At 40.0% G+C, this 17,564-nt stretch overlaps 1 protein-coding gene across 1 annotated transcript; it reads left to right on the top strand.

Annotated features, from left to right (window-relative positions):
- Window positions 1-11,680: 11,680 nt before the first annotated feature.
- On the top strand, window positions 11,681-13,248 carry LOC106652538 (telomere zinc finger-associated protein-like). Its single transcript, XM_014371546.1, has 3 exons — window positions 11,681-11,720; window positions 11,799-11,901; window positions 11,986-13,248. Exons 1-3 carry the CDS (start codon window positions 11,686-11,688, stop codon window positions 12,994-12,996), a joined length of 1,149 nt encoding a protein of 382 aa, XP_014227032.1. The 5' UTR covers window positions 11,681-11,685; the 3' UTR covers window positions 12,997-13,248.
- Window positions 13,249-17,564: the final 4,316 nt, after the last annotated feature.

Here is a 17,564-nt window from a genome sequence, read left to right as displayed (position 1 = left end):
TTCGTATTTCTAATTAACTAATTAAACCGTCAGCTCGGTTGCGCGCGAGCTGACGTTTAATCTGCACATTCGAATTATGAATTTTATCGATAATTATTTCATCTCATTCAGCAGGTCGTCCATTAAACGCTCAATTTGCATAATAAAATTTTCACCTGCCGTCGAGATTACGGTAATGGGCGCGCAAGCAGCGTCGGAGGCATAATATGATCGATCGATTCCTTCTAGAAGGCATATACGTACGATCAATGACCATAAATCGCGCTCTACACACGGCCGAATTGTGGAGAATTTTGCAGGCCTAGGCGCGCGCGCGCAGATATTAGCGGTGTAACTGGGTAGCAGCTATTCCAGCAGTTGCAAAATAATTGACCGGTTCGACGAACTGTATACCGCTGCAAACTACTCGTGCGTAACGCCGCACTACTACTAGTATTACTGCTACTGCCAGCACTAGTCGAAACGCACCTTGTCTCGCACGCCTGATGTGTACAAATAAAGCGATAGATATTTCATAGCAGATAGGCTAATTATTAATCACTCCCTCGTGAGCGCGAAGACACACTTGCGATTTTATACACGCGTCGATTATATTCTCTTGATAATAAATTACCGCCGGTTATTGGCGTTTAAGCGCTCGTTCGTTCGTTGGCGCGCGCGCATAATTCCAAAAACGTGGACGAGACGTGATTTTTTGTGCTGCCCATGATCGCGCGCCGAGAGAGGCTGGAATATTTCTGATCGGTATCTCATTAAAATAACTATATAGGTATGTATCTCGGCTTCGGCGCGATTTGATACTAGTTGAAGCTATTTTGCTAGTCTATGACTGCCGCGCGATTGAATTCGATATTACGCGCGCGGGGCAAGATTTCAAGGTAGAAAAAACAACTTTCTTAAGTGGACGAGGAGAGCAGCGCTTGAGGTAATGCTGGGATTTTCTTAAAATTTGTACAGGCACTTGGTAGGAATTTTATTTTAGCGTTTTTTTAGCGCCAACGCTGATTTTTTTACCCCCTAACTCGAATTTGACGCATTAACTCCTACGTAGAAAAACTACTTCTAGAGTCTGACGATTAAAACTACTTTAATCGTTTGCATCGGCTGTCTATTCCTTCTCTTTGGATATGCCAAAGTCCAAAGACCGAGCATAGATGTAAAATTACTCAATTCCAAAGTACATATAGTCGACTAAAAGGTTCTATACTATATATCTATCTCATTGTTCCATTTTTTAAGTTATATATGCTCTTTGAACACATACTTTACGAGCAAGTTATAGAGATATATGTATATGACCAAACGATACAACCGCGCGCACTGTTGTTATTATCATCGTGCAGCTACATCGGCGCCGTCAAATTGCCTGGCGTTGCTCGGCTGTCACTGCGCCACAGTCGTGACGCACTTCGCATGAGTTACGGCGAACGAGGAATGCGCGCAAAGAATCCGAATATCATACGTGTACGTATCGATACGTATACGCGAGGCTGAAATCGAAAGAATATAAGAGACACAGCTGATGGAGTCAAATAATTTAGTAATGGGGCTCGATTATGCACCTGCGCGGATTGCACTGGAGTACCGAAATAAAAAAAACTGTTTCGATGCTGGTACAGACTAATGGAGGTGTGATTTTTCGAGAAATAAATTTACTCAAGCACCGCAAGTTGTGCACTTTAACCGCTGCATCCTACATACGTAACATACAATGTAACCGGAATAGGATAAAATTGTATGTGATATTTGATTTTTCTTTGTAATTATTCGCGATGTAATTTCGGCCGCTGCATATTAAACAGTCGCGACTCTCTCACAATAAAGCGATGCATTTTTTTCATACCGCAAGTTCAAATTTACTTCAGTTACATGCATGGGACATAACTTATGCAATTCGTTTTTACATTGAAGTTGACGTAAATTTTGAGTTTTAATATGTGCGTGGAAAAAGCCAATTTTAGCCGAGCGTAATTGTTAATACACTAGTTACTGGTCACCGATATTATGCTTTTATGATATAATGTGCAATGGTTTACATAAAAAAAAAGATTCAAGCCAAAGCTCATTGAAAGCATTTATACGCAGCAGTGAATGTGTTGGCTGAGCACGGCATGTCGACAAAAAAAAATTTCATCAACTTCGCTCATAAAGGTCTGGGTAATGCGTCTGTACACCCACGATACTCAGCGCGCGACTTCCTCTTTGCGCAAAATTGACGAGCCTTTAAAAGACGCGCAAAAAAGCTTTTATGCAGAAATTATTATTTTTTTCTCTTGTTTTTGTTCCTCTTAGGCCTCGTTGAATATAACCAAACCTACTACGATTAATCTTGCTGTATATATATAGGAGAGGCTTCTATTTCGAGCGCGACTTATCTACGGCCCGCAAAGGAGAGAAACACTTTCCGCGCCGTTTCACATTCCGGAAGTATTTCGCGCGCTCTAAAAGAATAAAAGGATATATCCCCGGCAGCTTGCATTATTATGACGTTGCGCATATATCCTACGCCTTGGAAATTAAGCCGAAGTGAAAACTGAAAATGACGATTTTTAACGCCCCGAGGCTGCCCCCGATATACTTGCCAGCCGAGACATTTCAATTTCGAGATACATTTCGCAGGCTCAATTTGATCTATTTTTCTCTAAAATTTTGAGAAATGCAGTTTTGCCTACATTTATCTTATGATGCACGCGATTCTCGTGTACTTTTCCACTGTCTTTGTGTGTTAAAATTGTGCATTCCACCGTAACGACTTTTTACGTACAATTTTGTTACCGACGCGATTAAACCAGAAAATTGGATGATTTTCAAAAAGACTCCAATCAAATTCCTGCCTACATCATGGACTTGACTATGCAAATCTATCGATAATTGAAACGCAGATTTAATCAATCTCACTCAAAACTTACACCAATCATCATAAAATTTGTGTAATTTTTCTGTTTCCATACTTGTAGACGTACTTGCAGTTTCTGCATAACAACCTTAAGACAAAGAAAAATATCAGGCAAACTTTTTTAAGAAAAATCCATGCGTACGTGGTAACACGTGAAAACATTATTATTCTCAATATTTCCCTACTTTGATGAAATATTTACAATAAAGTACCCGCGGCATCGCTAAAGTTTCGCGGATTAATTTTATTTCACACACGATGAGTTGGAGGTTTTATGCACGCGATCAATTTCGCAAGGATCGTAAAAATTTTCCTTTTTCATTTATGAAATACTTCCGCGAAATAGTTTTGTTTTCACTTGTAAACGCATCTGCCCAGTCATTTCTCAGTTTAATAAACATGGCCTGGGAATAAATACTCCTTTCGATAGATTTTTTTTCATTTCAGTACGTTGTTGGATCAAATTGCCAAAGAATAACCCGATCAGCATGATTTCTGAGATGGTTTCAAAGGCATAAGGAGCGACTGTTATGGGTAAAATATTTAGCTTCAAACATAGGTCAACTTCGTTGTAGCGACACAATAAATAGGTGCCGGCTAAATAGTATTAATTACTGATTTAGCAGGATTGCGACAAAGTTTATAAGAATTTCCAGAATGCGCGAAATCCAGAATAGTTTTCCCTCGATCGTTTCCACTTTTCAACATAAATATCTAATTCTTGCGCTAAATAGTAGGCTATTCACATGTACATACAATCTTTTTTATTTTTACTAATTAAGTAGTACAAAAACCCTAACCAATACGAAAATCAATGGAGAATCTTTCTCTTGCGATATTTCAAATTGAAAAAAAAATTCGATTGCGAAATGTTGAAAAAGTAAAACTTGAAAAAAAGAAGTAAAAAATTATTTGAATTCATCCACGTACGGGAATTTAAAATGCTGTAACGATGACTTCAGACAAACTTTCGATTCGGTACCTGTTGCATGCTCACTTATGTATATATATCTGTGTGGCTTGCTCCTTTAAGCGGCCGAATCAAAGTTTGCCGACGCACGGTTGGGTAAGAAAGGTCATTCGGCCTACCAAGGTGGTTCGGATTTTTTTTCCTTTTTTTTTTTTACGTATACATCTCGCTCGAGATGAATTTTGTGCCCTCATTAACGCGCATGGCGCTGTGCTAAACTGGGCGGCTAAAATAAGCACTCGAACGCGTTCTAAAACCGAGGCCTATAATAGCAATCGAGTCGCGAGCGCGGTGGCAAAAGCCACACATTTTTTCGCTTTCGATTTCCGACTTGTTCTGCATTATAAAATTTAAAATAAACAAATGACGGCGAACTATCGATGATATAATACGGTAATTATTAATAAAAGGTGCTCCTCGTCTCAGTTTCACTTATTTTATCGTGCCAGCACGTATTAGGTAAGAGTCGCGAAGGTGCGTTTAAAAAAGCAATTGTACGCGCCGAGTAACGTCAAGACGTAGATGATACATAAGATTGTGGCCAAAATCAAAGAGTAACTACGTATGTTTATAAGGAAACTTGAATGGAAGCAAATACCTTCTGCGAAATTTATTTTCTCCATTGATATTTTTAAATATTTCGCGCATTCAGCGCGAGCGAGACGAACGAACGATCTTTGAAAATGAAACCGAGCGATGTACCTTACATAATTGCGCAAATAAAAAAAAAAGGACGCGAAAGATACAAGAGATGAGTCAAAATAATTCAAAGAATAAATCGGTAGAAATCGTAAGGTCAAAAGATTCATCGATCAAAAGATGTTGTAACCCCCTCGGTAGTCGCATATATAACTTTACATGCAGGTATAGGTTTACGCATGTATAAGTGCCTGCATACGTACCCGAGCGAAGATGTGTAGTGTATATACGTCGCTGCATGTGTGTACACGTTGTGCATGTGCGTGCGTGTATACATATAGGAGAAAAACTAATGTACAAGGAAGAGAAAGGAAGAAGTTTATATAGAAAGAGAAAGGCTTTGCACGCAAACTATATATACGTACACACGTACACACTCGTGCACATATACATATAATCGTATATGGGTGATTCTTGCTGAAACGATACGTTTTCAACCCGTGTTGAAAAAGAAAAACCAAACAAAAAGTAAATCTATCGACGCAGCTTATTATGTTCAACAGGATATACCATTTCATATATGTAGTGCAACAGTAAGAAAGAAAAGAATCACTCTTGCCGAAAATTCATGTAGAGCTTGTACCTACACATCGTAGACGGCGGGCGTACACGCAAATTTCGTGGGTCAGCGCGCGGATCGATTAATCGCGCATGAATTATAATAGCTTCGGGACGGCCCCCGCTGGTACACCTGAAAACTGACTCGGGATTTTTTTCTGCTTTCGTCACAACGTACTATTGTCATACACAATTGGCCGGTGCGCACTATATACACGTAATGTATGATACAACATAAAAAATAATAGCGACAAGTGCGTCATTTGCGTATCTCTTTCTCTCTTTCTCGACGCGACGAGATCTTTATCGCGTACACACAGTCGCGTTCTGATATGTATAAGTGCTACGTATAAGCCATGTGCTCCGTTGGAGTAAGTACACGGTGTAAGGCGTCTAATGTCGAGAAGTGTGCAATGCACGACACTTGCGGCCTATACGTGTATAACTTTTCAGCTGGACAGGTTCGCGTATATATGCACCATAGGTGCCTCGTCACGTCGTTGTCGTCGTCGTCGTCGTCCTTTGAGTCATCTATCTCGAGACGCGGACGAGCGAGAAGTACATACACACACTTTTCTCCGACTAGCGAGTGGCCGATTTAGCTCGGATAACGAGCCATTTTCAATTTGGAAGTTGAAAAATTGTCTTGGCAACTCCTCGGGCGATCTTTGATGAATGCATAATTAACGAGCTCGCAGCAGTGCGCACGGCCAAAATTGAGCGAGGAAAATTTCGCTTTTAAAAGGCAACCGCGTCTATTTTCCCTTTGCGCAATGGAGGTGCACATATAGAATAATCGAAATTGGTAATACGGTACGAAATCGCCATTGTTAAACTCTCAGTAGTAGTAGTAGCAGTAATAAAGCTTATTTGAATAATTTCAGCATATACGCGGCGCGCGTCTTGTAATACATGAAAGTTGGCGTTGGAATTTCTCGTCCGATGTGCGTTTAAGTTTCAACGAGCTCGACTCGTCGCGCGTTGCACACAGCAGCAGCAGCGTGCAAAATGCACTATACGCGCCGAGCCGGGGCTATCTGCGCGAGGCAATCGTTCTATTTAAATGGCCGGTCGTGAGGCTCGCTCGTACTCGCGCGCTCATCATCGCCATCATCGTCAGCAGCAGCAGCAGCAGCATCGCCGTCATCGTCGTCGCTTGCATAAATCACGCGAATGCAATAGGAATTACCGGCGCGACGGGCCGCGCGTAATATATAATAATACGTATACCTATAGTGGCGCGTCGCGACGGTGGCAATGCGCGAATCGATTGATAAATCGAGCCGCGCGCGATTATGCGAGCGCGAAAATGCCTGAAAAGTGCCGTAAGAAGAGTCGGGGAAGACGCGATGCGTCAATCATCGCGCGGCCTCTCGGTGCATGCCTCGTGCGTGTATAAGCTACACTCGCCATCAGATGCTGGAACTTTCCTGTAATCTTTCTTACGGCGGGAAGTCTAGCGCCTGTAATATACCCTGGTGTTTGTGTGAGTGTGTGTGTGACAAAGAGGCTCTCGCGTGCCCGAGCCCACCCGCGCGTAGGCCGACTCTTAACTCGTCAACGACGGATTCTCTGCGTGACTCATTTTACGGCTAGTATACGCGCGTGCCGCATAGCCGCGTGGCTATGCACGAGCGACCGTATGCATGTATGATGCACCGAACGTCGATGTGCGCGCCGCCTCGATGATGTATGGGCGAGTTGTCGAGCAGCCCGTAGGATTCAGTACGCGAGTCGGGCGGAAGATTTTCATCGTCCAAGAGGAATATACCATCGAATTCGCTAGAGCGATATACAATAACAACAACAACATCTCTACGCGTATCGCGTGCTGTTTTTCTTTTCCGGCGCGATCCGAGCTCGGATACAGCTCGATTCGTGTGCGTGTATAGAGTGTGCGTATTGAACGCCACGCAATGTTTGCGGAAAACTGCCTTAGCGCGATTCATCATACAGCGCTCGCCCGTAGGCATTAAATAATAAAATAATCCTATTCGCAGCTCGTATTATTATTACATATATACTTTTTCTCTTACATTTATAGCTTTCAATTTACCTTCCGTTTGTAGCTTATAATTTTCCACTTTATATACGCGAATTTTTGTCACGAATTTTTTTACGTACGTCCGATTTCGGAGCAGTCGCGCGTCGTCGTTCTTTTTCTTTCCACTCGTAATTGCGGAAATAGCTCGTGAGCTGCCTTTTATATTCCTCGGCTGTACCTGCTAAAATGAATATTATAATTTCTGGCGCGCGAACGCCCCGCGAAGTAGTATGATATAAAATCGCCGCGGCGAAAAGCACGGCCCGCGTGCATAATAATCTTGTCATCGGGCCGATAAAAATGGTAATCGCGCATTGAAAATCGCTTGTTTCCCTTTTCTGCGCACACAGTGTCTTGCGTGACATTTACCGCCCGAAGGCTCGAGCAGCCCAATCAGCGAGTAAGCAGCAGATCATGCTAAACGGACAACGATATTTAGCTCGAGCTCAGCCCCCGCCTACCGAGATCGATGCATATTAACTTTATCAGTGCTGCTGCTGCTGTATGCAGAATTTCAATTATTTACCAACTCGATGAAATAGCTCGTTTTTCAGTTTCGAACGAACCATTCGCGTTGTCGTAATATGGTATACAAGAGAGACAAAATGAGAAACATAGAGAGAAAGAAAGATTTTTTCCTCGAACTCGACGAGCTGTAATTCTATAATTGAAAGTGCAACAGCACTGGCGGCCGCTACCTGTCTAATACAGCGTATGCTGATTGCCATAGCTAAACTCGCGCCGGCTTGGAAACCGAAAAATTGCATTCCTCGCGGGCCTCTTTTCCGCGCGGCGGCGGCAAATATTTTACAGAATCCATTCATTTCGAGAATTTCCATTGTAATTAAGACGACAAGACAGGAAAATTCGCGCCATTCCAGCAATGCCGCGCGCGGCAGAAAATCACGGCAGAAAGGAGCGTTACACGCTGCTGCTATTACGGGCTGCTCCTTTATACGTATATACCTACACTTGTACGCTAATAAGACGTCGGATTCTTTCGCATACATGTGTGGCAGTTGCTGCTGCGCGCGTGCATTTGAAATAATTACGGAAAATGTTATTTGTATTGTGTTCTCGCTTGATACGTAGGATATACAATATGCAGGACGTGTAAGAAAGTCGATTGACGACAGACACATTGGCGAATTAATTTACTCTCTCTCTAACTTCGGCTTGTTTGCGGTTCTTGCCGATTGCCACCCGCGCACGCCTCTAGGCGCTTCGAGCAAAGCGCGCACAAAAGAGAGATATACATACGTTTTGAAAACGTCGCGCGACACGAAAACCCAATTGTACGTGGTATTATACCTGTATGCATATACGTATGCAATACGCAGACCATGGCGCGTGCACGTAACAGAAACGCGCGCGGCTTCGCAGCTATTAAAGCTCGCGCGGAGTCGCACGAATCGGGGGGAGCTCCCACGTCGAACATATACGTAGCGAGTCGCTGCCTTTGCGCTCTACACAGCTTTTACACGGCTCCGACGGATGTTAACATTGATTAAACTAGCATCGCGATGCGCCAACTCACTCGAGCGTATAGTACATTCGAAGGCGTATGTGTATAATGTTGTAAAAGGTATAATACGGCGTAAGGTGCCGGCACAGCTGCCCGAGCTCATAGACTCATGCTTGCCGACGTCGCCGACGACGACGAAGGAGGATATTATAGCTTTTTTTCAAGCTGAGATACGGCCAAGGACTCGCTTTTGTTTTGTCAGTCTCCGATGGCGAGTGAGCCGCGGCTGAACACAATGCCCACGAGGGAGGGAGAGAGAGATGTATATACCTGCGCGCACACACGAGATGTACGACGACGATGACGCGCCTCGGACGGCCCGATGAAAGGCAAGCTCACAAGCTGCACTCCCTGCTGATATGCTCCGCTATCCGCGCAATGAACCAACTTGTTTGTTGTAACGCCTCGGCACAAGTGCGCGCCGCGTCCAACGCCGCCACGCAGCTTTTTCTCGTCGAAAGCGAGCGTGTATAAGCCGCGCACTTCGTGTTCCGTCGATCATCGATCGAATCGATATTCGTCGCTGCCATATATATAATATACACCAGCGTCGGTGAACTTACGCAATTTGTGCGTGTTATCGAAATCCACGCACGGATTTCAATGCACCGCGTGATTTTAACCTTGTTGCAAGGTCTTGAATACGTATGCGCACAGAGCAGCACGCGCGCACGCGGCTACGTAAGCTTTGTGGCGCATTATGTTTTGGAAAGGAGCAACGGACGAATATACGCTTATCTCTCGATATATACACTCTCGTGCACACACAATGTAATATAATGCATTATATTGTTATAAAAGGTACAACACTTACCCTGCAGGAAAAGTACATGCAGCGCGAGGTTCATGGCAATGAAATGCTTGACTTCTCCTTGCTGAAACATACAAACGAAATCCCATATTAATTTTATCGATCACAGAGTTGCCATTTAGACGTTGAATTATTCGATCTATTTTTTTTCAATTTCACTGACAATTTCAACGAAGCATCTTCGCAGCCTAGCGCTACGCTATGATCCTTCGATAATAAGCGGAATTTTGTATACGCAGCGAGATATTTCATTCGGAATCTTCGTTATCCCGGCGATACGATAGCGATGTATACATGTGCGTGCGTATTTGTAAAAAGTGTGCGTATACAGAATATGTGTGGATATACGCGGGCGCACTCGATCCTACGTGCGTGCTCTTGTGCGCGGCCTATACACACGTATTTCTCGAAACCGCAGAGCTCCTGCGCCTGAAAGTATTTTCACCTTATGTAAACGCGGGCGCCGCGGCCGCGCGCACTGCACGCGGCACGTTTTCATGAGCTCTGTATGTGTGTGTGTGTGTGTGCAATATGCGCTGCCTCGCGCGCTCATGCTCGCGTGAAAAAAGGTGTAAGTGCTTTCCCCGATTCGCAATTCGTATCGTCCGATCGAGCAGCAGCGGCACACAACCACGCCCGCGCAATATTTCGCTGCTCGTTTCATGCCCCGCGCGTACTGTGCTGCAGCGCTCATTTGCATATCCGGACATACTCGTGTATGTGTGCGCGCGCGCATATATGTACGCGCGCGAATACTCATTATAAATTGGAAGTTTGTCGAAGCTTTCGGCGTATTACATATATACCGCGCGCGCTGGAAAACAATGTTTGTTTTTGCCCGTGCTCGAGCCTCGCTGCGGATCGTGGGTAAAACTTTTTTTCGTCCACAAACTTAAAAAACGCGCGATGACGCATTGTAGTGCGCGGTGCAATGCGAGCACGGGGTGAAAGCGATAAGGCGCGCTGTACCTATGTACGAGCAAACACATAGCCCGATAATATAATGATGACTCGAGCGCGCGCCCGGTACTGTTTGCTGGAAATGGAGTGATCATGCGCGCGCGCGCGCGAGTGTAACTGTGTGGGAAGTACCGATTTCTCTGATAAAACAAGCGATGCCTTTTTTGCACTTTATAATTTATCCCGGGCGGCCTCGCGGGTGAAATTTATGCGCTAATTTTCTTCGTTTTGATATAGCTGTAGATCCTTTGCGGCCACGAATCACACACACACACACACACACACACACACACATAGCAACGCTGTCGCTGCCGCTGATGCAATTACATGCCAATTTGCGTCTAGTGTGTGTATGAACTTTTCGAGAGTCGAGAGCACAGATATCACACGTGAAGCTCTTAATGGCTTTAATTGCAAACTTTGTACTGTACGAGGAATAAAAATGTAAGGCACCTCGTATCGGTTGATTTATTTTAATCATAGAGCATCGACGCACACATTTGAATTTAAAGCCGCGATCCTACTCGATAATTTTCATCGTTCAAGCATGAACTTTCCTGTCGTTCGCGCGGTGCTTTACTTCAGCTTTTACTTTTTAATTGCTGCCGCGCAAATGCTTGACCTTGAAAAATATATCAACCGAAAAACTTTACATTATTGCATACGAACAGGTAATTCTCTCATTCGATACACCTCAAATCATCATGGAATATATCACGGGAACATAAAAAATTAAAAAACATAGAAAGCATTAAATAAACCTTATTTGGAAGTACAAAACTTATAGTTTTTTGTGAATGCACTGTCCTACATATTTTAGTTTAGACGATCGAACTCCTCGACCAAATAAGTCGCAGATGCCGATAAAGAAGATCTTTTGGTTATAATTGGAATCAACTTTATTGAAATTCAATTCTAACTCTTTTTTGGTGAGCTTCGTGCACCGTAAATTCATAATTGTTTCGTTTTATATTTCTTCGAGACAAAATATCGTTTTTAGTTAATATATTTTTTATTGATCATTAGACTCACAGGAAGAAATCAACAATTTAATTGTTTCAATAATATTTATAAATTTTGTCATGCTCTGTTTACATTTGTCCGTGTAAACGGTCAAACTGTGAACTTGTAAATATAATTAAATTTCATTGAAGGTAGTTATTTTGATATTTAACACTATTAGCGAATAGAATATTTAGTGTTAAATTAAATTTCAAGTAAGATGGAATCGAGCGAAGAATTTAACGGTGCTGTCAGGTAATTTTTATTTTTTAAAAATAAAAGTATTGAAATATTATGAAATTATACTCAATGTTTTTGCAATTTTTTTTGCAGGGTAAAAGTGGAACCTGGAAACGAGTCACATATTCATGATGATTTTAATATTATTCACAAGATACCTGATATCCAAAATGTTCAATCTCAACAAAAAAATTCAGTAAGGGTTAATAACTATATAAATAATTCATACAGGCAATATTTTCAACCGCATAATTATCATATAAATCATATTTTATTACAGATTTGTGTGCTTCGAATATTAGACGAAACTCATGAAAGTGAGCTTGACAATATAAAAATCGAATTCGAATGTAAAGACGAGAAGCTCAGCATAAATTCATTAGTAGACAATAAAATTGAAGATTATTCTCGAAATTGCTTGCATAATATAAAATACAACAATGATTATAAACCTCTGACCGCAGTTAAAATAGAAGCTGTGGACGAAGTGAAAAAAGAATTGAACTTGAATTTCAGCAATGAATGTATCTATGCATGTAAGACTTGTGAAAAAACATTTACTCGTAAAATTCATCTAAAGAGACACATCAAATTATCGCATCATAGTATCGGCTATGCGTGTGATACATTTGTGAAAAAATACTCAAGGAACGTTAATCTTAAGAGACATATGGATTCGATGCATAAGGGTATTACCTACACCTGTGAAACATGCGGGAAGAATTTCGCAACGAAAAGCTCTCTCAAACTTCACATCAAGACTGTGCATAATGGTATCACCCACACCTGTGAAACATGTGGTAAGACATTTTCACAAAAAGGTAATCTCAAAATCCACACGGAGGCTATGCATAAAGGTATCACCCACACATGTAGCACATGTGGGAAGACATTTTCACATAAGTATAGTCTCAAAATCCATACCGAGGCTATGCATAAAGGTATTACCCACACCTGTGAAACATGCGGGAAGAAATTCGCAGCGAAAAGCTCTCTCAAAATCCACATCGAGGCTGAGCATAATGGTATCGACCACACCTGTGAAACATGTGGGAAGAAATTTTCATATAAGGGTTATCTCAAAATCCACATCGACTCTTTGCATAAGCGTATCACCCACACCTGTGATACATGTGGGAAGACATTTTCACAAAAGGGTAATCTCAAAATCCACACGGAGGCTATGCATAAAGGTATCACCCACACATGTGGCACATGTGGGAAGAAATTCAGAACGAAAGGTTCTCTCAAAACCCATATTGGTAGGTTACATAATAATATCAGATATTAATGCGTTAGATGTGGAAAGATATTCATAGAAAAGAGACGTTTTCAAATCCATATCGATACGGCACATTCCTGTCGCATCATGAATTAATCGATCTTCTTTTATAATAACATCACAGATTCTTCTTATGATTGTGTTACTTTTTTATATAAACATATAACGTCTAAAAGAGTTAAAAAAATAAATACATTTTTGAACGAAACTGAAACACTGAAAGGTCCCAATGGTCAATTTGTGGCACGAGATTTTGTGAAAATTTAATGATCAGTAATCGGCACTTAAATGCACGTGCTTGCACCCGCAACTGAACTACAGACAAATCAGTTTTATTTGATGCAGAAACATCAAGAAATTACTCACAATTCTATAATATTAATGCATTGTTTAATTTCAACAAAACTATTATTAAAATAACAATATACATCCACAAGCTTATTGAGTTGTTCATATTATAAATTCCAAAGTAAAGACAGAAATTGCTAATGCGTGACCACCCAATAATAATGAAAATATGAAATTCATTTCTTCCAAACCTAATACTATTTGTTGTTTTTCGTCTGCACGATGATGAATAAAAATTGAATCATAATACTTTGCTGTTATTCCTGTCTCGAAAAATCGCAAAAATATGTTATTGAACTTTGGTTTTAAAAACCAATCCTGTCTTGTCAGAAAAACCACAACACGCATGTGCAATAGTGGCTCCGAGATATGAATCAATTTGGACTCGTAAATACCATGAGATTTGAGAGATGTCGTCCCTCCTATGCATATTACATGATCTTGTTCCAAAATTTTATTCATGCATTCGTCGTAGTGTAAAAAGCGTATCACATTCCTTCCCGTGGTTTTGGCAATAGGAGTCATTAATGATCTGTATGCAAAAATCGTCAATTTCGTATCATTTTTTATGTCTTCAATGGTCTCGATGTCTGACATAAAATTTTCCTCTGTATTGACGGCGCTAAACAAACCGACAAAATATGCACTCGAGTATGATACTAGTAAGATGATAATACACATCAATATTCTCTCAGATGAAAAACGAGCTTTTTCAAAGACTCGTTGGTTCATGGAATGCGTGAACACTTGTACGAACTCGAAAAAAGAGTTGATCCAGGATATCTTCAAGATTACTTTTGAAACCAATACAAACATTGTAAAAGATATGACTACGTTGAGGAGAATGTTACGGTCAAGAGCAGAAACAAACTTGTGCAAGAGGCTGACTTTGATTTTACGAGAAACCGCATGTATATCGATATGATAAAAAAAGTCTGTTTGCATTTTCCAGTGATCAGCAATGACAACTGATGGTGTGCACAGATCAACTTTGCCATCAATAAAATCTAACAATGTCTCTTGCGGCTTTCCGTGGTCATTTAACATATGTAATGAAGAATAAAATTTTATATTGTAACTTGCTCCACTGTGTTTTAGTGCCATTTTCATCAGCCCATGATTGTTTTCCCGAATTTCCGAAAGCTTTATGTTTGATGAATTCGATAAGTATTTTGACTTATTTACTACCTCAACACCCAATGATATCTTGTAATGGGATAAGTCTACTGATTTATCAAAGTAGCACATTCCAGCGTGATTGGTTTCTAGAGAGTAAAATCAAGTCATAAATATTAAAAAAATTTATAAAATTAGGGTTACCAAATTGGTGGTATGAGTACAAAAGTCCCAAAACAAAAGTTCCAAAGCAAAAGTCCCAAATTATTATTCCCGAGAATTTTTAATTCCAAAATGATTTAGTTCCAAATAAAATATTCAAAAAAAAAAAGAAATCCAAATTATTTAAAAAATTCAAATTTATTGGGATTTCCAAAATTAACATTCACAAGAGGCGGATGTAGTGGCCAATAGCCTTCAAATCCTTCAGTACGGTGGCCTGATCGGCGTATTTGCCAAGTTTTAAAACGATATTGAGAATTCTGCCTTCCATCGCTTTAAAATTGCTAGCCCGCTTAGCTCGAACTTTTTGGCCCAGCTCAATCTACCTTGCAATTATGTTTTTGCGAGTAACACGCGCACTTACAAGGAAACTAATAAATGCAAAGAATAAAAAAGTTTTAAAATTTTTCGTTTTTTCGTTCAAGTGCTTTTATGTCGATACAGAAAATTGCAAAGATTTTTTCACATTACAGAAAATCCTCTTAAAAATAGGCCCTAAGGTCCATGGGATTAAACTAAGCACAGGGGGCATCATTATTTGGTACCAGGAGAGAAAATTTTTTGGCAAAGGTCTAAGATCCGAAGGTGGAAAGGTCTCCTTGTTAGTTGTGTATAGGCTGTATATTTGGTAATAGAATAAGCTCGGAACTCTCATAATTTGGAATTTAATAGTTTTGGAACTATTCTATACTTGGGAATTAATAAGTTTGGAACTTCCATAATTGGAACTTTTGTTTTAGGACTTTCGTGATAGAATCCAAATTGGTCGATTTCTAACCCTCTATTGACGATAATTTCGTAATGTCACTAGTGAAAAATGTCCAATTCATACGATTGGTCGTAATTTTGGCTTCTATTTTCCAAAAAGACGTAGCTATCGAGGAAAATGGATTGAATGTGTACAGAACATAACGATTGTTAGATGCCATACATAAGTAAAAAATATTAATTATATCTAATTTCCAGGCTATATTCATGATTAAATATGCCGAAGAACTAGAGATTCCATAATTTTTGTTAACAATCAAAAACATTGCCTGACTATTCCAGAAGATGGTGTCGCGAAAAGCTTCAAGGAATGTTGAAAAATTAAGATCCCGAGTCTCTTCAATAACGACAATACTAATGGGATAATTTTTTCTTTCAAAAACTGTTTCGTTGATATCGAGAACATATTTCAAACGTTGATAACGAGAAGAAAGTAGTAAATTTTTAGGTCCTGCTATATCAAAAATGAATAGTGAAGAATAACTGTCACTAAAAAACGATATTTCTCTGTAACTCCAGTTGCCAAAAACTATAATGTATTTTTCTCCCTCGAATGCTTTAAGATTACATTCATTAAGAATAAATTTCTAAAAAATAATTGAATTTATAGTTATTATTTTTTTTCGTCGATATAAATGTGTACCATTCTAGTTGAAAATCCAGATTTAAAATCTAGATCGTTCTCGTCATTTTCAAATATTTTCCGTTGAAATGGTTCCTGAACAGTTTTGATTGAATGAAAGGATAAAAGAAAAATCCAAAATGTCATGGTACTTGAAGAAAAAAATTTTGTTTGGAAATGAGCTCCGAAAAGCTTGCTCATGCTTAACAGATCTTCTTGCTTTGCCGTGACCAGTACACCATACAGACATAATATCTGTTGGAATCGACTTCACTTATATCGATGATTCGGAATCTATCTATACGTTTATGAGAACTTTTCATGTCTAGCGTGAAGTAAGGTCCGGACAGATATTGTGTCCGTCGGGTGTACATGGCAGTTTAAAAAATGCATGAGAGATCATCCGATAGGTAAATAGAATGAATGCTTACTAAGCTTGTTTTTACAGAAATATTTATTATATACATTTGATTTTAAAAGTATGCTCCTTTTTCTATAATTCATTGGAATAGATATTCTTCTTCCATAACTTTAACACCTAAAACTAATAACTTTTAATAACAATAAATTACCTCATGTTCATTCAATTTACTGGTCGATTTATTGATTCTAACAGAAATACAAAAATTGCAAGTGCATGACCTCCAAATATCATCGGAATTATAAAATTTATTTCTTCTAGTTTTAGGATCAGCTCATGCTTGCGGTCTGTGCGTCGGTGAAGAAAAATTGAATCCATATATTTTTCTGTTAATCCAGTTTCATAGAGTCTTAACAAGATGTGGTTGAACTTTTGTAGCAAGAACCAATCTGGTCTTGTCGAAAATACATTGACACGAGAGATTATTATAGGCTTGGAGATGTGAATCATTTCGGACTCATCAAAGCCACTAATACCCATTATTAATCGTCCACCAATGCAGATCACATGTTTAAGCTGAAAAAGCTTATTTATGCAGCCACCGAAATCATTATACGCTATTACATCTCTTTCTATGATTTTACTTATTTGAGTAGCTAAAGGAGAATGGACGTAAATCGTCATTTTTGTATTATTTCTGAAATCTTCAATGGTCTCAACATCAGATTTATAATCGTCCACTGTACTGACGGCTCTAAACAAACCTACTAAATAAACTTTAGAGCACGATACCAAAAGAATGATGGTGCACATGAGTATTCTCTCGGATGAGTAACGCACCTGTCCGAAGACTCGTTGGTTCATGGAATGCGTGAACATTTGTATGAACTCGAAATACGAGTTGATCCAGGATAACTTCAAGATTACTTTTGATACCAATATAAACATTATAAAAGATATGAATACGTTGATGAGAATGTTCGGGTCAACCGAGGAAATGAATTTTTGTGAGTCGCTGATTGCGATTTTACGAGACATGACATGTATGTTGTCTCCTCTTACGAAGAACGTTTGCATTTTCCAATAATCAGCAACGATTTTTGGTCGAGGGGTGATGTCAATTTTGCTTTCGATAAGGTC

The sequence above is a fragment of the Trichogramma pretiosum genome, unplaced genomic scaffold (genome assembly GCF_000599845.2).
Source record: "Trichogramma pretiosum strain Unisexual culture from Peru unplaced genomic scaffold, Tpre_2.0 scaffold26, whole genome shotgun sequence".
NCBI lineage: Eukaryota > Metazoa > Arthropoda > Insecta > Hymenoptera > Trichogrammatidae > Trichogramma > Trichogramma pretiosum.
Note: the sequence above shows the minus strand (reverse complement) of the source record. Positions and strands in the feature narration are given on the sequence as shown.

Coding starts and splice junctions, on each gene's coding strand:
- LOC106652538 (XM_014371546.1), top strand. CDS start 11,686: ATGGAATCGAGCGAAGAATTTAACGGTGCTGTCAG. Junction 11,721..11,798: donor GAATTTAACGGTGCTGTCAG/GTAATTTTTATT, acceptor TTTTTTTTGCAG/GGTAAAAGTGGAACCTGGAA. Junction 11,902..11,985: donor AATCTCAACAAAAAAATTCA/GTAAGGGTTAAT, acceptor ATTTTATTACAG/ATTTGTGTGCTTCGAATATT.